Source organism: Maylandia zebra, linkage group LG1 (genome assembly GCF_041146795.1).
Source record: "Maylandia zebra isolate NMK-2024a linkage group LG1, Mzebra_GT3a, whole genome shotgun sequence".
In the NCBI taxonomy this organism is placed as follows: Eukaryota; Metazoa; Chordata; class Actinopteri; order Cichliformes; family Cichlidae; genus Maylandia; species Maylandia zebra.
In genome coordinates this window covers 37,337,238-37,359,343 of record NC_135167.1, presented here as the reverse complement: position 1 = coordinate 37,359,343, position 22,106 = coordinate 37,337,238, and the positions used below count along the sequence as shown (strand labels likewise).

General features: G+C 42.7%; 2 protein-coding genes across 2 annotated transcripts in view; both read right to left on the bottom strand.

Moving 5' to 3' along the window:
- Positions 1 to 15,358, bottom strand: part of LOC101475794 (casein kinase II subunit alpha') — a 39,942-nt gene extending 24,584 nt beyond the window's left edge. The window contains exons 1-3 of the mRNA XM_004566386.2: positions 15,112 to 15,358; positions 7,892 to 8,268; positions 7,695 to 7,806 (exon numbers count right to left, since the gene is read on the bottom strand). Of these exons, the coding sequence (XP_004566443.1) occupies positions 7,695 to 7,806; positions 7,892 to 7,998 (219 nt within the window). The 5' untranslated portion in view covers positions 7,999 to 8,268; positions 15,112 to 15,358. The remainder of the gene's footprint in view (positions 1 to 7,694; positions 7,807 to 7,891; positions 8,269 to 15,111) is intronic.
- A 1,524-nt stretch (positions 15,359 to 16,882) lies between these two features.
- znf319a (zinc finger protein 319a) lies at positions 16,883 to 21,683 on the bottom strand. Its single transcript, XM_004566385.5, has 2 exons — positions 21,335 to 21,683; positions 16,883 to 20,358 (listed from the first exon to the last, which is right to left on the bottom strand). Exon 2 carries the CDS (start codon positions 20,188 to 20,190, stop codon positions 18,430 to 18,432), a length of 1,761 nt encoding a protein of 586 aa, XP_004566442.1. The 5' UTR covers positions 20,191 to 20,358; positions 21,335 to 21,683; the 3' UTR covers positions 16,883 to 18,429.
- Between the last annotated feature and the right edge of the window lie 423 nt (positions 21,684 to 22,106).

The window sequence follows — 22,106 nt, the reverse complement described above, 5'->3', positions numbered from 1 at the left end:
CAGCGCCCCCTACAATATTTCAAAACATCAGCCCCTGCTCTGTGTTTCATCTATGAGTCTGACACTTGGTAAGCTTGTGTAAGATATCAAGATGTACAAAAAAGTCTCTTGGAGCAATATCCCAAATCCAACAGGAAGTCAGCCATTTTAAAATTAATGTGCAATTTTGATGACATTTTCCCCTCTTTTCAGGCCTCATACTTTGACGAACTCCTCCAAGGGATTTCATCATATTGAAGCATTCTTCAGTGTGTGGAATCCAAAGACCTTTGTGTTGTTAAATTGCGAAGCTTTTTAAGTCCAGGGAAACGGGGTGGTTATGGCGGCACTTAGAGTTTGAATCACTCGCCAAAAAGCAGTAATCTGCTGTCACTCAAAAACACAATGTCCAATCTCTCCCAAACGTCTCAGGTGTGATGAGACTCGAGCTTGGAAGTGTTTGTTATGCCATTTGTACATAATGGTTAGAGCGCCACCTAGTGGAACGACTAACTAATCATGAATGAATGAGTTGAAATGTTAGCTGGTGGTTAAATGCATGGATTCCATCAATGTGACATCAGATCGGACGTGCTGGTTTTAGGTGTTGGGCGTGGCTCGACGTGCCGGGGGTGCGAGGGCCCTCATAACGCTGCTTGCAGCTTTAATTAGGGCCCGAGCACCGAGAGTGCGAAGGCCCTATTGTATCTGCTCCGTTTCTTATTATTATTATTATTATTATTATTATTATTATTATTATTATTATTATTATTATTCACCCCAAACAAGGGCCTTTTTGAGGGCCTAAACATGCTCAAAAACTCATGAAATTTTGCACACATGCCAGGTCTGGTGAAAAATTTTGTATTTTAATGGTTTTACATATGAGCACTGGGAAATGGCTCTACAGCGCCACCTATGCCTTGTTAAATGCAGCCCTACGACCACATGGTTTGAGCTACATGTATGAAATTTGGCACACATGTGTATCATGCCAAGACGAACAAAAAAGTCTGTGGGCCCATTGACGCAAACCCAACAGGAAGTCCGCCATTTGGAAGAGAAGGTGACATTTTGGCTCTAATTTTGCCATTTCCATGCCTCGAACTTTTGCGAACTCCTCCTTGGGGTTTCATTTCATAACCTTCAAATTTGGACAGTGTCAACTACACCCTTGTGCCATGTTAAATTGCGGAGCTTTTGAGTTTTCACAATAGTATGAGGCCGTGGCGCCATGGCGAATTTTGATGACTCGCCATGAAAATCTTATTGCCTCTCATTCTGTCATACATGTTCCGATCTGGACCAAAGAGCACACATATGATAAGGCTCCACCCCTGAACATATTTCAACTGCCATATTTGACATCAAGGACAGCGCCACCTAGTGGGAACAGGAAATGTCATGTTTTACACTTTGGGGTACAGTATAGTGATGGGTGACATCTGCAGCCTCAAATTTCTCCAGGAAAGCCTTAAGGAGTTGGTCTTGGGTTACAGTGAAAACTGTGAGTTTTCGCAAAAGGGTGTGACCCCAGCAGCATGGCGAACTTTGATGTCACGCCATGAAGAAACAAATTAGTATAACTCAATGAAATCCAGTCTGATCAGTACCAGACTTTACAGGCATGATGTCAGACCCGCCCTGAACAGATTGATGTGCCCATTGTCGGAAATACGGACAGCGCCACCTAGTGGCAACAGGAAATGTCATGTCTTACACTTTGTTGTACTGATTTTCACAGGTTGATCGTGGCCACCTCAAAAGCGGTGAATATCACCATCAGTCCCTCGTGATGCTTCAGTGCAAAAATTGTGACTTTAAACTGAACGGCGCACCCTGGTGGCAACGCGGTTCATCATGAAAGATGAAGTGGCTTTTGAGGGGCTTGGAAAGTTTATAGAGGCTTGAAATTTGGCCCACACCTCCAAATGGATGAAGGCATTGTTGTTATGTAACCATTTTCCTTGAATAGCGCAAAATGGCTCCACAGCGCCCCCTACAATATTTCAAAACATCAGCCCCTGCTCTGTGTTTCATCTATGAGTCTGACACTTGGTAAGCTTGTGTAAGATATCAAGATGTACAAAAAAGTCTCTTGGAGCAATATCCCAAATCCAACAGGAAGTCAGCCATTTTAAAATTAATGTGTAATTTTGATGACATTTTCCCCCCTTTTCAGGCCTCATACTTTGACGAACTCCTCCAAGGGATTTCATCATATTGAAGCATTCTTCAGTGTGTAGAATCTAAAGACCTTTGTGATGTTAAATTGCGAAGCTTTTTCCGTTCAGGGAAACGGGGTGGTCATGGCGGCACGTAGAGTTTCAATCACTCGCAAAAAGCAGTAATCTGCTGTCACTAAAAAACACAATGTCCAATCTCTCCCAAAGGTCGCAGGTGTGATGAGACTCGAGCTTGGAAATGTTTGTTATGCTATTTGTCAATAATGGTTAGAGCGCCACCTAGTGGCATGACTATAATCCTGGTTGAATAAGATGAAATGTTAGCTGGTGATTAAAAGCATGAAATCCATCAATGTGACATCACATCGGACGTGCCGGTTTTAGGTGTTGGCAGTGGCTCGACGTGCCGGGGGTGCGAGGGCCCTCATAACGCTGCTTGCAGCTTTAATTATTATTATTATTATTATTCACCCCAAACAAGGGCCTTTTTGAGGGCCTAAACATGCTCAAAAACTCATGAAATTTTGCACACATGCCAGGTCTGGTGAAAAATTTTGTATTTTAATGGTTTTACATATGAGCACTGGGAAATGGCTCTACAGCGCCACCTATGCCTTGTTAAATGCAGCCCTACGACCACATGGTTTGAGCTACATGTATGAAATTTGGCACACATGTGTATCATGCCAAGACGAACAAAAAAGTCTGTGGGCCCATTGACGCAAACCCAACAGGAAGTCCGCCATTTGGAAGAGAAGGTGACATTTTGGCTCTAATTTTGCCATTTCCATGCCTCGAACTTTTGCGAACTCCTCCTTGGGGTTTCATTTCACAACCTTCAAATTTGGACAGTGTCAACTACACCCTTGTGCCATGTTAAATTGCGGAGCTTTTGAGTTTTCACAATACTATGAGGCCGTGGCGCCATGGCGAATTTCGATGACTCGCCATGAAAATCTTATTGCCTCTCATTCTGTCATACATGTTCCGATCTGGACCAAAGAGCACACATATGATAAGGCTCCACCCCTGAACATATTTCAACTGCCATATTTGACATCAAGGACAGCGCCACCTAGTGGGAACAGGAAATGTCATGTTTTACACTTTGGGGTACAGTATTGTGATGGGTGACATCTGCAGCCTCATATTTCTCCAGGAAAGCCTTAAGGAGTTGGTCTTGGGGTACAGTGAAAACTGTGAGTTTTCGCGAAAGGGTGTGACCCCAGCAGCATGGCGAACTTTGATGTCTCGCCATGAAGAAACAAATTAGTATAACTCCATGAAATCCAGTCTGATCAGTACCAGACTTTACAGGCATGATGTCAGACCCGCCCTGAACAGATTGATGTGCCCATTGTCGGGAATACGGACAGCGCCACCTAGTGGCAACAGGACATGTCATGTCTTACACTTTGTTGTACTGATTTTCACAGGTTCATCGTGGCCACCTCAAAAGCGGTGAATATCACCATCAGTCCCTCGTGATGCTTCAGTGCAAAAATTGTGACTTTAAACTGAACGGCGCACCCTGGTGGCAACGCTGTTCACCATGAAAGATGAAGTGGCTTTTGAGGGGCTTGGAAAGTTTATAGAGGCTTGAAATTTGGCCCACACCTCCAATGTGATGAATGCTTTCTAGTTATGTGACCATTTTCCTTGAATAGCGCAAAATGGCTCCACGGCGCCCCCTACAATATTCCAAAATATCAGCCCCTGCTCTGTGTTTTATCTATGAGTCTGAAACTTGGTAAGCTTATAGGAGATATCAAGATCTACAAAAAAGTCTCTTGGAGCAATATCCCAAATCCAACAGGAAGTCAGTCGTTTTAAAATTAATGTGTAATTTTGGCGACATTTTCTCCTCTTTTCAGGCTTCATACTTTCACGAACTCCTCCAAGGGATTTCATCAGATTGAACTATTCTTCAGTGTGTCGAATCCAAAGACCTTTGTGTTGTTAAATTGCGAAGCTTTTTACGTCCAGGGAAACGGGGTGGTTATGGCGGCACTTAGAGTTTGAATCACTCGCCAAAACGCAGTAATCTGCTGTCACTCAAAAACACAATGTCCAATCTCTCCCAAACGTCTCAGGTGTGATGACACTCGAGCTTGGAAGTGTTTGTTATGCCATTTGTACATAATGGTTAGAGCGCCACCTAGTGGAACGACTAACTAATCATGAATGAATGAGTTGAAATGTTAGCTGGTGGTTAAATGCATGAATTCCATCAATGTGACATCAGATCGGACGTTCTGGTTTCAGGTGTTGGGCGTCGCTCGACGCGCCGGGGGTGCGAGGGCCCTCATAACGCTGCTTGCAGCTTTAATTTTTTTTGTATTTTATTTGTTCCTGAGTAAATCGGTTTGTCTGAGATTAAAGTTATAGTTTTTACACAGCTGAATAAACGTCAAGCAGACAGCTGATTATCAAAAGTGTGAGATGCTGGAGAATATACTCCGTTGTCCTGTTATATTTTAGATAGCAAGGAGTTCATTAAACTTCACCGAAACAATCTGCAAATTTCATTAAAATTGAATAAACTATCATCTTGTCTTTATTTTTAGTTAGCACCTTAAACACTTAAAGCTGTAAGCTAATGATAGTTATATAAGAGCAGATGCTGCTGGTGCAATAAGCTGTACGTTTTACGTCCAGTGGATGATGATCTGATTAGTCGACTAATCGCATAAATAATCGGTGACTAGTCGACTATCAAAATAATCGTTTGTGGCAGCCCTAGTACAAACAGAAATGCACAATACATCGCCAGTTAGTGCACCTTAAAACAAAAACAATAATACAGCACCTGGAACAAAATCTTGAAAATGCACAGGTAAATGGTAAATGGCCTATATTTGTATAGCGCTTTACTAGTCCCTAAGGACCCCAAAGCGCTTTACACAACCAGTCATCCACACATTCACACACTGGTGATGGCAGCTACATTGTAGCCACAGCCACCCTGGGGCGCACTGACAGAGGCGAGGCTGCCGGACACTGGCGCCACCGGCCCCTCTGACCACCACCAGTAGGCAACGGGTGAAGTGTCTTGCCCAAGGACACAACGACCGAGACTGTCCAAGCCGGGGCTCAAACCGGCAACCTTCCGATTACAAGGCGAACTCCCAACTCTTGAGCCACAATCGCCCCGGTACATAAGAGCGTGAAAGTTTGTGAGTGTGTATGTGTCACAAAATACACTTGAAAAGAGGGTGAGAAGCAATACTACCCCCCAGCAGGGGTGGGAGTCAAGGACCAGGGGCGATGGGCAGCCAATCCCACTAGAGGCCTGCCACCCCGGTGTGAGCTGAGTTCAGGATCCCAAAGCAACAGCAACGTCCAGTGGGGAGTGGTAGGGGAGGTGAACCCCTTCCTCCAATACCAGGCTCAGCAAATCCACCCATATGACTGCTCTACCCACTGTGACACTGTATGAACAATGTGCCGTATGAGGGAGTGCTGGGATATGTAAGACCAGGAGGACAAGAGCACTAGCCCAGAAGGAGAGAAACAGCAAACAAGTGGCTCAGTGTGCACCCCATTTCCCACGCCCCACCACAGGGGTGTGCAGATGAGCCCAAAGAGACCATTCAATTACAACAGACACACAGCAAAAGGGACATGGCACACTCATCTGGGTCTTGGACGAGCTGCACCCAGCAACGGTTGCCCCCATAACCTGGACACCCTACCCCATCCAATGGGCTTGCAGTTACACACGACCGCCATGGTGCAGACCGGACATCCCAACGTGCGCTAACACACACTACACTGCAAGGCAGTCAACGGGGTGCAGACCAACCCTGTGCAAGAAGGTACCCAGCCGGACACCAGGCAACCCTGGGCACCTGGGCAGCCATCCAGCCTGGGATCAGGACCCACCACCACAAGGACCCCAGGCCCCACACCCTAAGATTGCTAGGCAGCACCCACCCCAGTCCCCACCGCTACCAACTGAGGCAGAGACCCAGACACCCCAAAACAGCAACTGCAGCTCCCAGGGAGATGCCAGATCCCAGTAGTCCCAGAGACCACCTTCATCCTGCTGCAAGTCATACAGGGAAACAGGACTACAACCGACCATCCCCACTAAGTAATGGAACTGATCAGTGGGAACCAGAGAGAAACACATTCATCCAGCTGGTTTTCTGAGGGGGAGGCATTCTCTCCAGACTGATGGGATCCAGAAGTAAATTGATGCCACAGGCTGTTCATAAACCATTTGACCAATAGATGATGCCAGAGTACAATGTAAGGTTTGACAGGATTAAAGAAAGTAATCTGACAAAGAAAAGTCAGCAAGTGCCAAGAAAAGATTTAACAGAAGACATTTTAAAAATGTTTGTGGATTTGATGAGGTTTTCAGAAATGGATAACTGCCAAAGCGAGAAGACTCATGTTACCACAATCAGAGATGGGCAGTAACGCGTTACTTGTAACGTGTTACTTGTAACGCGTTACTGTAATCTGATTACTTTTTTCAAGTAACGAGTAAAGTAAGGGATTACTATTGCAAAATCGGTAATTAGATTACCGTTACTTTCCCGTAGGAACGCTGCGTTACTGCGTTACTAAAACCGTGATTTTTTTTGCGAGAATGTCTCATGACAGTGACGTAAGCAAGTGCGACGTTGGTGACAGCAGCTGTGTGCAGATCAACAATGGATAATATATCGAGTGCGGGAGAGAGTATGAGCGTGCAGCGTTTAAAGTGTGGAAGTACTGACCTTACTTTGAGTTTGATTCCATAAAAAGTGACAAAAACATTAGCGTCCATCGTACGTGGGAAGAAAACTTCTTTTTACAGCGAAAAAAACCCCTAAACATCCGAGCAAGCACCGAGTAGCTGCGACGTGATGGGAAACTCACAGAGACACTCGCGCGGATTCTTCAACTGACCGCAGCACACCTACACCAGGGTAACCCTCCGCCTACCCTGCTCCTGCTTTACAGGTGAAAATAGAGCAAAAGGACCGCTGAGTCTTTGACTTTATTTATTTTCTGCTGTGTTTTACTTGCATCTGTTTGAAAGAGTGAGTGAAAACACAAAAAATATTTTATTTTATGTGCTGGAATGTGTAGAAAATAGGTTTAAATGTTAAACTAATTTATTCAAGTCAGAGAATGTTGCATATAATTAAATGTTTTGCTTGATGCATAAAGTTAAGAGATTAAAACTGATAAAACAAGTTAAAAAAAGAGACTTTTCCATTTGATTACATTTTGTATGATGGATTATGTAGAAAAAGTAGAATTGGGGTGAAAGATCTATCACTTTATCACCTCTTCAGGTTGTAAATCGTGTTTTTAAAAAGTAACTAAGTAACTAAGTAACTAAGTAATTAATTACTTTTGAAAATAAGTAATCAGTAAAGTAACGGGATTACTTTTTGGTTACTGATTACTTTTTTCAAGTAACTTGACCAACACTGACCACAATACAAATTAGAGATTGTAGGTATAAAAGGTAAAAAACAGACACACACACACACGCAGCCCTAGCAAAAAAGTCAGTCTAGTGCTTACCTTGAGGATTTTCACCACCACTTTCTCGTTATTGGTCACATTTATGGCCTCAAACACTTCACTGTACTTCCCTCTGCCCAGTTTACGCACCAGCTGATAGTTGTCTTGATTACTGAGAAAAGCAAAAACACTTTGGCAGTGATTAAAAATTCATTAAAAAAATCATGCTCTCACGAAGCCAACATGTATATATATACCTCCAGTTTGGCACATGAGCATCATAGTCCCAGTACTCTCTGTTCTTCTGTGTATTAACGTCGGTGTAAACCCGAGCTTTGCTGAGGGTCGGTGTGGGGCCAGGCATTGCTAGCTTTGAGGATCCGAGTCGAGGACCTTCACCTCCTTCTAAATACTTGCTGGCTCGATACTGGAAGGCAGCGCACCGACTCTCCAGAATATGCGGCTCTAAGGTCCCCGAGCCGTGCTTACCATTGGCTTTGGCTGCTCGTGGCCTCTGATGAAAGCTGTCAGGCTGGTCTGACACAGTCGCCGTGCAGACTGACAGAGCTACAATGACTGACTGAGTGAAGCCCCTGAGCAAGGTGTTCAGTAGGATGGGATGAAGAGCCGCCAGCTGCAGGAAGACAGGAGAGGAGCATAACTATGGGTCTTTCTTCAAAGTAAAGCTCAGACTCTTTGGAAATGTATGAACATTTCCATGTGGTGGCAGATAGCTGCATAACATTAAGGACACAATAATACAGGTCAACAGGTCAAAGTCATCAGAGATAAGTTTATGTGGGTTTTTCATGCCGATTTCAAATCTGTGTTTAGTTTTTTTTAAGCGCGTAGCTTCTGTGATGAAGCTAGTTACATATTGCATGATAGTTGGAATAATTAACCATAAGCGTATTGCCAGATTTAATGACAGTTCCCTGTGTTTTATGTTACAGACTGAATTAACTGTGATTGATTTCAGTTGTTACCATGCCTAGAAATTGTATCAATCATCCAGACACTTTCAGTTACGTGCAGTTCATTCACGACGTCGCCCAATTACCACAGACCTTAAGATGATGTACAAGTTGTACTTTATCCACTGGGTGACCAGGATAAATCTTGGGCTCCACATGTCATCTGCAACAGTTGTTCCAATGGACTGCGTGACAGCTTAAATCTGCGAAATGCCACTTGCAATCCCGATGGTGTGGCTGGAACAGTGAGATCATCTCAGCGATTCCTATCTTTGCCGCGTGAATACAACAGGATTTTCAAAAAATTGTATATCCCAGTCTGGAATCTGCAATAAGGCCTGTTCCTCATGATGACTTACTGCCTGTTCCTGTACTGGCATATGATGGATTAGCTTCTGTAGAAGGTGACGAGGAACACGGTCAAGCTGCATCTGGTTACAATCCAGAGTCATCAGATCCTGATTACATGGCCAATGAAGATTCAGAGACTTTTACACAAACAGAGCTGAACGATCTTGTTTGTGCTCTAAACCTGTCGAAAGACAAAGCAGAACTTCTTGCTTCGAGGTTTAAGCAGAAGGATTTGCTTAAACCTTTGTGGACCTGGCCCATGTAGACCGCGAAGGCCGGGTCCTCCGAAGAATGCAGCCGACGTTTTGGGACACAGCTATAATGTTGTGCTATGTGATTGCTAGCGACATAACATTAGCACAGTGTTAGCATAACATTAGCACAGTGAAGCTGGAGGATGAACGTCAACTTTTTTTTCCACTCGATAAAAGTTAACGTGAGGGATTCTGGTGGTTAGGGACAAATGCAATCGCATAGCAGGATGCTATACACGGGCCAAACTTCAGTCAGGAGAACAACTGAGATTATTCATCCACTATAGAGATTGACAGACCACGTGACTTTCGCACATTGCATGCTGGGAACTCAGGACCGCAAAACGTTCATTCTCTGGCTCCAATACCTTCTTGGTTTTTCTTTGCCCCCCAAAAAAGGAATGTACAAAACGAAGGAGAACAATGCCGGTCCGTACAAAGACAGACTTGATGAAAAGTCAAAGAAAATATACGAGGACAAAATCAAAGGAGTGAAAGGTTTAGACCCTTACGAGTAGAGCTGGGCGATATATCGAGTTTTTAAAAAATATCGATATATTTTTATACGAGATATAAGATGTGACAATATCCTTTATATCGATATAGTCTATGTTACGTTATAATTATACTTGTGGAGCCGCAAGTTTCCCTCTCTTTCGTCCACTTTCGTCTTTTCGCAACGTTACTCGGACTCGCCTCTCCTTCACTGAACACAACTCCCCCTCCTCCCCCATCGCTTCACCTGCAGGAAGCGACAAGATGGACACGGCAAATCTCCGTTAACGAGTTACTGGACAGCGTCAACGTGTTAGCTAGCTAACCACGCTAACGAGCTAACCACGCTAACGCCATGCAGCCCAGAGGTGCTGCACGGACTAAAATCCTTTCATTTTCTCAAATGTTGACAGCGCGCCTTATGTATGAATTCTGGTTGTGCTTGATGGCCGCGAACCGATTTTATGTGGAACACAGAGCTCAGCAATCTGTCAAAAAATGTTTTAGTACGACTTTGGTAAGCTACGGAGCTGCACCGCTTGATGGTTTGTCGGAGCATTACGGCTGAGCCTCGCGGAGTGATACATACTGTGCTTCAACGTAATATTACCTTACTGTGTATAAGGACCATAAATGGCACCTGTTAAGAGACGTGGTTGCGAAGCAGATTTCAAACTCCAGGCTGTCAGTCACGCAGTACAAGTTGGGAACAGAGCAGCTGTGAAATCTGTCTTTGTTATTGTGCTCAGCGTCTTTTAGTTTACATTTTGACTGCACAATTGTGAGCTTTTTGTTATGCAGAAAAACAACACTGTTTTCTTTTATTTATGGAGCATTATTATTTAATAAATGCTCATAATTTATTTTTGAGTAAATTTTATGTACATCTATGCTCTATGTTAATAAAAGTGCCTGTGTGACATCTGGGACACAGCTTTGACTAAGAACTGTCTTTTTGTTCTTACTTTATGGCTTTAAAAAATATATCGAGATATATATCTTATATCGCCATCCAGCTAAAAAATATCGAGATATAAATTTTTGGTCATATCGCCCAGCCCTACTTACGAGCACACAGAGTGGACAAAAGACGTTAGCGTGCTGCCCAACTTTCACCACGCTCATATTTATAATTATATGGTTCTTGGAGTGAGTGCATACACTCATGAAGTTTAGTAACTACAGGTCACTGCAACAAGCCCAGGTACAGTTTACCGACGGATGGGTACAGGACCTTGAAATGCACCGTGTAGAACGAAAGACCATCGTACGAACAAAGGTAAGTTTACCAGTCTCACAAATCGTCTTCATAAATACACATTCGTTAACCGTTTATTAATAGGACCTTTGAGCTTAACGTTAATTAATTAGCAGTGGAAATAATTTCTGGTACGCGTTACAGAAATGTAGCAGTGACAATAATATTGTATGCTGTAATCGTACTGGGCAATTAGTGATACAAAAAAAAAAAACGTTTTACCCTGTGAATAAAAATATATGTTTTTGTCAATGTAACATGGTAATAACAGAAGCGAAACGCAATATTGTGTCAGGACAATTCACTATTTATGCACAATAAACAAAGGAGCATAGCGCGACAATTTCTGTTCAGCGCCAGACTTGCTTGTAACCTATATCACCAATTATGTTATGAAAAATGACGTATTAACTACTACAAAACTCTGACCTTCGTGGAAATGCTTGGAGCAGACTAACATGTGAGCTGGAGTGTTCTGGGACGTTATATTTGGTCTTTGAATGGCTGCAACCCAGGCCATCCATTGGCTCTTTGTTACTTTGGAAACATGACTTGAACAATTTCTCTTCAACGACGTAATCCGATAACAACCGATCTCTTCCCGTGGCTGACATGCGACTTGCTATTGCAGTTAATGATACAACAGCTTCTTGCCATTTTTTGTGTTTCTTTTTATTGCTGTGTAACTGATTTCAATTTAAAGCCTGCGTGCGCTAGTACCTCTTGCCACGAGTTCCCAGAATTCTTTGCGGTTTTGTCCCTAAATGACGTCACATTTTCAATCTCTATACAAGGTTAGTTATTAATATACTGCAACAACACGGGAATAGAGCAGCTGCGAGAGAATTCAACATTAATGAATCAATGTTACGGAAGTGGAGGAAGCGCAGTTTTTGGCTTTCCCCATATTTCAAAAGTGCTTCATCTCTTTGCTGTGACTTTCGGCATAATTTGCAGATGATAATGGTTGTAGCCACTGCGATGCTTTCGATCAAAACAGGCGCAGCTTGATGACATCATCAACCTGCGCTATCGCGATAGAGCAGTATAGTCAAAATCTCTATTGTTGGCCAAATTTATATCGTTCCTATCATATATCGTTTATATCGCCCACCCCTACCACCAACCTTCCGATCAGTATATGACCTGCTCTACAGCCACCCCATCAGCGTCTATGGCTTTGGGGATCTCAGCTGGGTTCGGTGGGACCAGCTCCACTTGGGCGTAGTGCCAGAAAGTCGCTAGCTGGGGTTTGGAGTATGTAAGAGCGGCGCCGACTAATGCAGGAACTTTATTCACAACTTTCTTAACTGCCTGCGCCATGATGAGGACTTCCCAGGAGGTCACCAGAAGAAGAAAGCAAGTCTGTTTTGCAGGATGAAAGATACAAACAAACTCTCTCAACAGTTGAGTTTGAAGCTTGGGTGGTGTTCAAGTGGCTCTGCAAAAGCTTTCTGGACATCCACAAGTCTCCTGGATACAAGGAAGAAGTTCAGCATCTGCTCGATTCCTACCAGAAGCTGGGCTGTCGCATGTCATTGAAAATACACATCCTGCACTCACAATTTGAGTTCTTTCCAGAAAATGTTGGCATGGTGAGCGATGAACAGGGAGAGCGTTTTCATCAGGATATTCAGTTAATAGAGCGTCACTACCAAGGTTTCAGGAATTGTAGCATGATGGCCAACTACTGCTGGATGCTGTACCACAACAATCCAGACACAGCATGTGATTTTTCTTGTGTATACTAAGTGTTTTTGAAGAAACTGTGGTAGCTGAGCAGTTTTTATGCTTCTTCATTTCACTTTGTAAATATACTTGAATTCAGCTCCTATTTCATTCACATATTATTTGAGCTTTGCATTTACCAATTTTAGATGTCTTATGTGCACCCCTTCCCTTCTTTTTTTATAAAGTTTGATATAAAAGTAAACGAGTGGTTTCTTTTTTAAATTTTGGCAGTTTCAGTCATCCACAGAGGAAGAAAATCACCTGGACTAGATTAAAGCAGCGACTACAGCTCCACGATTATGGCCAAAATATAAACATAAGAATTTTAACATGTAAATGCTTCCACATCCATGTCACGCTACATTCCAACTAATATACAAATCGTTACTTCAAAATAAAATTCATCCTCCATCACGTGAATATCTTAAAAAAATATATGTGTATGTGACAAAAAAAAAAGTTTATCACAAAGGCTTCCAATTTTATATTATGCTGCATTCGTGATAATTTCTTTACAGACATATAAGGTGTTTATTCACCTGTTTCAAGCAGATCTTCACAAAGCAAAGGTGAAAGATTTTCACTCCCTTCACTGTACCTGCCTGATGTGAATAAAACTTGCAGAAAAGTACTCAACAGCTTTGAGTTCCCTCTACAGTTCCCCATGTTTTGCGCAGTAACAAAACCTGCACAAGACTTTCACATATCTTTAGGCAATAAATCTTTGTTACCTGGTGTTTATTGGACACGTCTTTGGCCAAATAAAATCCGAAAGCACTGTTGACTTCACTATATCTTTGGCATTAATTTAAGAACCACATGATTATCTTTTGCTTTGCATTATATTGGTGAAGTATGCATTTTCAATATCGGTTAATCAAGTTAATTTAATGCTGGGAGGCCAAAATTGTGATTGAAATTAAAGCTGATTAACAGTGGAACCCTATTAAAGACTTATCAACGTGCTATTGAAAGTGATTTTCAGAAAAACTCTGTACAATTCAGGTTCAATCAGGTCAGATAATTGTGTGCAGTTGCCTTTTCTCACATGTAACATATGACAGGACAGCGCAATGCAGGTGCACTGTAAAGAACTGGAAATGCCACATTTGCTTTAGGGGAAAGTGCTGCCTGAGTAAAACACGCAGGAGGAAGGACTTCACCAGACTGTGACCTGCTCTAATTTCACATGCAAGTACATTGTGTGATACATACAAATGTTCAGTGCTGCAGTGTGTGTGTGTGTGTGAGAAAAGATATTCCCGTCAGCACCTCTCAGGAGTAAGAGCAGTTTATAGTCATTTTCTAACTACTGGTCATTTTGTGCCCTTTTGTATTATCACTGTGTATCCATTTGTGGTTTTGGGGGTCATTTTTACATCTTACTTTAGTTTATTTTAATTTATTTATTTAAATCTGTAGTAGTTTTGATTAATTTCTTTGTGGTTGTTAACATTTTGCTTCTCTTTACTAAGAACAGCAACAAGAACTGGTCTTAAGAATTTCAAGAATGAGAAACATGCCTCCCAGCCTGTCAGTCCCAGCATGCATTTCTGACAGTTGTGCATTAATAAACAATGATGTCACGCTCATAGCAATGGAACCTTTTTCTCCTTGTTATGTTTCTCCCCTGCATTCAGAGTCACAGATAATAACATAATTGTACTGATGTGAATCTGTGCAGACCTTTGTTGTCTCTGTTCATTTTTGAGTATCTGTTGCAGTGTAATCTTTTTGGGTGTTTCTTTCCTTTTCACCATGTTCGCACTTTTTGTGTTTGTGTAGCTGGCTCTCTCTGCGGTGGGCAAAGGTTTCGATTGAGTATTGGGAGAAACACAATTTAAGATGGGGAAATGAGGGTCCTGTCTCAGAAATGATTGAACATCAGACGATTTCAGGAGATTTTTGTAGATACAGATATTTTACTTACTGGGGGTACAGGTCTCCCGCGTTCCCCCTTTAAATCTACAGCTATTTGCGATTTTGCAGGTGCAGTGCTGGGGACCCTCGCATCCCTTGGGCTCATGCCCAAAAGGCCTGTTTTTAATAATCCATCTCTGCCTGTTTTGAACCAGCGCCATAAACACCTTCCCCTTAAAGACAAACCCTGTGGATTTTTCACCAACCACATTTACACTGTATAACAGAAACTGTAGCATCCAGTCCAGCTGGTCACCACTAAACTACCGTAGCATATCTGAAACATACCCCTAACGCGAACTAGCAACGTTTACCTAGCTAGCTTCCTTAGCATAAAATCTTAAAACGTCAACAATAATGGAGCAAGACAAAGACGATGGATGATGATTGTTCTGTCTTTATGCATAAGGGACACATACACGCCACAGGCTGTGTGTCAGTGTGACATTTCTGTGACGAGAAATCAATAACGGGGCTAAAGTTAGCCTGCTAACCTCGTCGTAGAAATATCCGAGCTCGGAGGAAGTCCGCCCAACATCAGAGTTAGCTCGCGGGCTCCGGTTATACGTCGCTCTTCGTGGACCGAAGCCGCTGCTGCACGTCTGAAGTTATTGAAATGGGTGTGATAGTCACACTGTCAATGATGTGATAGTTATTTCACTGGAGGGGTGGTGGTGATGATGGGGGTACATCTAGCCGCGGTTCGTTAGCAGAAATAGGATGATCTTCCCTTAGACAGTCAACGTCACCCGGAAGTAAAGCAAGCCTTAAACGACATAATTTAGATGTGAAAAATAAGACCCCGTTTAAACGCGTAATTATTACAAAATATTTTCCCACGTATTATTTTCCGTTAGTAACTTTTGAAAGCTGCTTAACATTTATCTGCATTTATTTATGTTTGTTTTTAGTAGCAGGATAGGCAAGTACTGCAGCACAAATCTGCTGCAATTTTACCTTCTACTTGAAATCAACATTAACTATTTTGTCAGTCTTTACTAAACGTTATTTTACAAATACATGTTAATATAATATATGTATCTAAAATAAAGCAGCGGATGGTGTGACAGCAGAGTATCTGCTTTTTCGTCCACTTCTTCTCCTGCCTGGCATCTCCATGTTCAACATGCTTTGTCCAATAAAGTCACTATCCCTCATTTCCAAACCATCGCAGCTTCGCCTCAGTGTCTCCAAACTGCTCAACCCCCATGTCTCCCTAACATCTCTCTCCATAACTCCCAACTACAATCTTCAGTAATGCTGCTGAATTGCTTTTTGTCAGAGCCACTGTCCCCAAACTACACATCAAGTTCAAACCACCATCTTGTAAATTTATCCAAACTACAAGTGAAATGATTTTCAGTTACCAGATTACTAGTACAAGTTGATCTAATCAAATTTATAATAATAATAATAAATAACTAGTAGGGATTTACTGTTGATTGTACTGCAGAATTTTCCAAATTACATTAAAAACAGCTACAATTACAATTCCTACAATACCTAAAAAGAATGCGCTGCTCAACTAAGTTTAGTAAATATTAGCTATTTTATGTAAACCCTCATATCCCAATTTGTTCAGTGGTTAAAAAATATAAATGGAGTTCTCCGTGTATTTGTTTATACCCAGTTATTCTTTCCCTACTGACAGACAACCTGGCGTTTGGCTTGTGTACTCTAAACATATTCAACTTCAGGACATTTATGTTAGTACACGAGGAAGAACAAGACTGCCAAGACACATAAACAGCAAATAAACAATAAAAAACAAAATGACAGAATATCATGTCAGTTTTATTTTTTTATATTTAATCTGAGGAATGTAATGGGATATATCTCTTTTCAGTGAGCTACTGTAAAGGCTTTCCTGTCTTAATAGCAGGTCAATTATAAATTAGTAACAGTTGCACCTTTGTCCCTAAAAACTCACCTCGATGTCCACGTACACCCATCAACGCAAACTTGACAGTACAAAGCAAATTCAGTTTACATTGGAGCTGGAATATTATGATTCAGTTTTATGGTAAATGGACTGGTTCTTATAGCGCTTTTCTACTCTGAGCACTTAACCTCCTTTCAAACGCCAAACGCTGCCGTATTTATTCAATTAATTCTGATTATAAGTAGAATGTACGTTAACCTGCCTTATGTATGGTTGGCTTGAAAGGTCACACCATCCCTGATGTCTATCCTCTTTAACGTTCATCATCATCATCCATTCATTCTCCTGATAATACAGCTGATGAAAACACTGTACACTTTAACTGTCATAAGGGTGGTTTATTTTAATTGTCTGTATACAGTATGAACAGGAGCCTATATTTGATATCCATATGTGTAAATCAGTGCTCCATTACAATTGCTAATCCCATACTGCAGCGTGAAGCAGACTCACCAGGATCTTTTAACCATGGCACACAATCCATCCATCTCACTTTCCCATTGCTAATCCCAGTTTGTGATCTTTTAAACTCCCAAATCCTTCTTTTAAATATACTGCAAAGATTGTACAGAATATAGAAATCCACACAGTAAACTAAAGGTACACACACTTTTTTTTTTTAAACTTTATCCCTGGTACAAACCAACACATAAGTGGCAACTTTGAGGCTAGTCATATTAATCTGCTGAACATCTGATCTGGACCAAGGGGAGGCTACAATCCCATGAAAACATTACAAGGCCAATTCTTGAAAAATAATAATAATAATAATAATAATAATAATAATAACAACAATAAAAATAATAATACTTTTGTTAGATCTATCATACAGTAACTAATGCAGCTAATTTGTGGCAAGTGAGCAACATAATGCTTTGAAGTCCTGTTGGGTTAAACATCCTTCTGGAAATGGAACTAAGGTGCTTGCAAAATACAGCAAGCTCATTCATAGTAAATAGAAAAGCAGGTAACGTAAGCACTATACAGTTCTCAATGTTTACATAGCGTATACACACAATCTATAATATAACAGAGTAGACTATGCCATTAATCAGTAGTCATAAATATTACATTGTGCATGTTCTATTGCACATGTCAAGTGTTCGTGTGACATAATAGGTATAGGTTAGTTACCTACATGTCATCTGTTTTAATACAAAGATGCAACAACACACATTTCATAGGACACTGGCTATACATTTTCACAATCCACTTGTATTTTTTTCCTTCTTCTTGGATGTTTTTCTAAATAAATCAAACCTATAATACAACAGTGATATTAAAGTGTGATAAATATTCATGCACAAACAGATGATACTACCTAAGACCTAGCATGTGAAAAGATACTGCAGCTCAAGCCAACTGCTGGAAGGGAGGACTTTTCTTTGCGCTATACTGGACATAAAATTAAACACCACAAAATGATTGATTGATTTAAAAAAAAAAAATTAACGAAAAGAAAACAGAAAAAACAAACAACAGAAAATGAAGGCACACGGATTGCAGAGGAGCCTACACATGTACTGGAAACAACTATCGGGACTTTCCTGCCATCTTTCTTAACAGAATCAAACGGGTACAAAACAGACGACCACATGCAACCACAGGATAAGGTTCCACACAGTATTAAACAAAATCAAGATCTTTCCACGTTTGACATTACACATCTTTCTCTTGCATTAAAAAAAAAAAAAGGAAAGGAGAAGAGGGAGCCTAACCCCCTCTGGCGATTTACCTTTTACTCAGAGGATGAATCAAGTCTTAACATTACTGATGCTAAAACTCATAGTTAATGGGGGCATGTTCTAAAATACAAATGAGCAAGTGGAGGCTGGCACATTTCCTGCCCAGGGCTTGGCAGCAGCTCAGCTCACGGGATGCAGGGAGCTTCAGGAAAACTCTCGCCCTCTGCGGTGTGCTGGACCGTGTGCTCCTGCAGGGCTGTGAGGTCAACAAAACGCTCGCCACACCACACGCACTTAAACTGCGTCTCACGCGAGTGCACACTCTGGTGCTTGGCCAGGTGCTCACGCTGCTTGAAGCTCTTGTCGCAGTTTGCGCATTTGAAGGGCTTCTCCCCCGTGTGAACGCGGCGATGGCGTTGCAACTCGGACGAATACCTGAAGCGCTTTTCACAGTCGGGGCATTTGAGCGGCTTCTCTCGAGTCGGGTCACAGCGGTGCTGGACGAACTCTGAGGATGACACGAAACGCTTGTCGCATAGCGAGCACTTTAGCGGCTTCTCTGTGCAGTGAGAGTTCTGGTGGCGCTGCAGCGTTGAATTCTTTTTGTAACCTTTGCCGCACACATCGCACTTGTAGGGTTTCTCCACTTCGCCGCCGCATTTGTGCCGCAAAAGTTCTCCCGACTGACTGAACGACTTCTGGCAGGAGGCGCACTTAAAGAGGCTTTCCATGCCATGAACCTGCTGGTGGTACAGTAGGTGGGATGGCTGGAGAAAGCCCTTATCGCAGAGGTTGCACTTGAAAGGGCGGTCAGCTGGGTTCTTGTGAGTGCGACGGTGGCGAACGAGGGCATACTGCTGTTTGAAGCTCATCTGGCACTCCTCGCACTGGAAAGGTCGCTCCTCAGAGTGGGTGCGCTCGTGTTGTCGCAGGTCAGACGGCCGCTTAAAGCTCTTTCCACATGACCCACAGCGGAAAGGCCTCTCGCCTTCTGGCTGGCATTGATGATGCAGAAGCTCGGATGACTCCTTAAAGTGCATCTCGCACAAATTGCACTTGAAAAGGTGCTCGCCTGAATGAGCGTACATGTGCCGCACGAGGTGGGAGCGGTGTTTAAAGCTCTTCTCGCATACAGCACATTTATATGGTCTCTCTGAGCTGTGCGTACGCTGGTGGTGTGCCAGGTGTGAAGACTGACTGAAGCTTTTATCGCACGTGTCACATTTGTATGGCTTTTCGCCAGTGTGTATTCTTTCGTGACGTGTCAACTCTGACAAATGGCGAAAGGACTTGTGGCACACGGAGCACTTATATGGCCTGTCTGGTGCAGAAGCCTCAAATGCAGGAGGAGACGAGGCACTGATTGCTGCGCCTCCACCGGATGTCTCCCCGGTGGAGGGCTGCTGAGGGTTGGCAGCTGACGAGGTGGGGGTTGCGTTCCCAGAACCCGGCCGGTAGGTTTTCTCACAGATGGAACATTTCATTGGATTGTTTCCGTTGCCATGTGAGTTGTGATGCTGAGCCAAGGAGGTGAGTAATGAGAAACCCATCTTACATACACCACACACAAAAGGCTTCTGTTCCACCTGCACACACTGATGCTCTAAAAGGTCTGTCGCCTGACTGAAGATCTTCATGCACTGCGTGCACTGGAAGGATCTGTCTTGAGTTACCATACACTGGTGCTCATGGGGGTTGGCCAGGTGAGATATGTCGTGGCCACAGGCTCCGCACTTGTGCCCTCTCTCGCCCCCTACCTGCAGCGAAGGCTGCTGAGCTTGAACAGCATGCTGCTGGCCATGCTGGGGCTGCTGCAGGGAGGTGTCTGGCTGCAGGACGACTCCATACACAGCGCAACCCAGAGGGTTGTCAGTCCCTTGGGGAAGCGTGTGCACAACAGAGGGTGGAGCCACTGCATGCTGTTGCTGTTGCCACGCCTCCGTCATCTTCCACTTCGCATGCAAGGGCTCAGCACTCGGGAGATGACAGGGGAATTTCAGTCCCAAACTGAGAGAATGGTGGATGTGGTTTTCAAAAATGGAAATGAGCTCACTGACAAGAGCTCAGTGCAGTATCTCTGTTTACACGTGTCCTCTGAGACTAGGAGAGAAAACCTGTTTGGATAGAAGAACATAGATTTAAGTATGATTGGCCAGCGAACACACAAAAGGGAGTGTAAAATATTAAAGCATGCAGTTACCACAGTATGTAACACTCAATATCGACAACAATTTACAAAACTTACTATTGGCTACAACAAACCTGCCTGAATTTCAGGTTTAGACTGTGGTGAGGAAAAACTGAAAAATACCCCAAATTTGAGGCCTAAAACTTGACCCATACTTATACTAGAGACAGAAGTCAAAGTACTTCGTACATTTAGTTAGCTAATGCAGATGTAGAGTGCATGTATGTACTTCTCCAGAAAACCCTAAAACCCTCAGCTAAGCTAGCTTTGAGCATTACCATAACCACAATTATTTGGTTCGGTCTAATTCCTGAAACGTAACTCGGGAAATTAACAGACGAGTTTTTCCAATTACAAGTATGTTTTAAATGCAAGTGGTTTACGAGTCAAGGTTTTGTCTACTTGGTCCTGAAAATAAACGCTTTCTTACAACGTATTTCATTATTTTTTTCCCCTCGGTTCCAGGGAGTAGCTTGCTACCCGACGTTAGCTTGTCAATTGCGAAAGCTAACAGCTAACCACTAGTAACAGCTAACGACACTAAACAACTGGACTTCCTTAGCAAATAATACCGGTTTTCTTTCACTAGAAAACCACTCTAACTTCCCATATTTCTTGGTCATAAACTGCATATCGTGTCGTAAGTCAAACATTGCAAAAGCGACTCAAGTACCACGGGCTTTAAGCTATATTTTTTGGCTTCAAAATGCCGCTTCATGACAGGCCACAATAGCGTTTATACTGGTCTAACATTTGATATGAACCTTCACTGTATGCAGGACCCATATCAAACTAGGCCTCCCCGAAGCTGCGGGAGGAAATCCGCCTCCTGCAGCGGAGTCTCGCACGTTTGCAAAGAAAAAAAATCGCATTCAGAAAAAAATGAATTCACGATAACTTACTTGAGATGCTTAGCATTGCTTTTCACGGCCGTCTTCGGCCTCTGGTCGAAAACCGTCGGTGTTTTCTGGACTCGGAGGACCAGCGGTGGTAGGGATGCGGTTGAAGCCGGACGCCATCCTCTAGCAGACGGACGGACACCGGAAACCGCCACGCAGCGAGCTGTCGTCGCTGTTACTGCGATACTATGTTAGAGAAGCACCGAGGAACCAAAACGAGCTCCGGTGGAGATAAAATAACTCTCGCTGATTGTTGGAAGAGTTTACAATCCACCACAAAGCTAAAAGGTGTTGTTAACGTATCAGAAAGTCTACTTCCTCGTTTTGACAGTAGGGGGAGTGTTTCAACTGTGTACTCTGTCTCATCAGCTCTGTCGTGTACACCATGAACCCCCACAGTCTCAACTGATACCATCGTTTTCAACCGACAGACAAAACCGCACAAGTTAGGTGAAATTCTCAGCAGCGATACTTTTGTCTAATATAAAGCTCATTTCACTTAATGTCTTCCCCAAAAAAGCACCGTTGCCCAAAATCAATGTTAAAGGCAACAATTTTAATAACAATGTATTCATATTTTTCAACATTGTTGATATTGTTCACTCACCAACAGGAAGAACATGTTTCTGTGTGTCACAGGAAGCGAGAGGCAGCCTTCCTTTTTTTACATTCTACATTTTCTCAAGTATTTTTAAAAATTAGAATCCACAGTTTTATTTCTAACGTGGGGGAAAAACCTGTCTGTCTGGATAGATAAATAGACAGATGGGAGAAG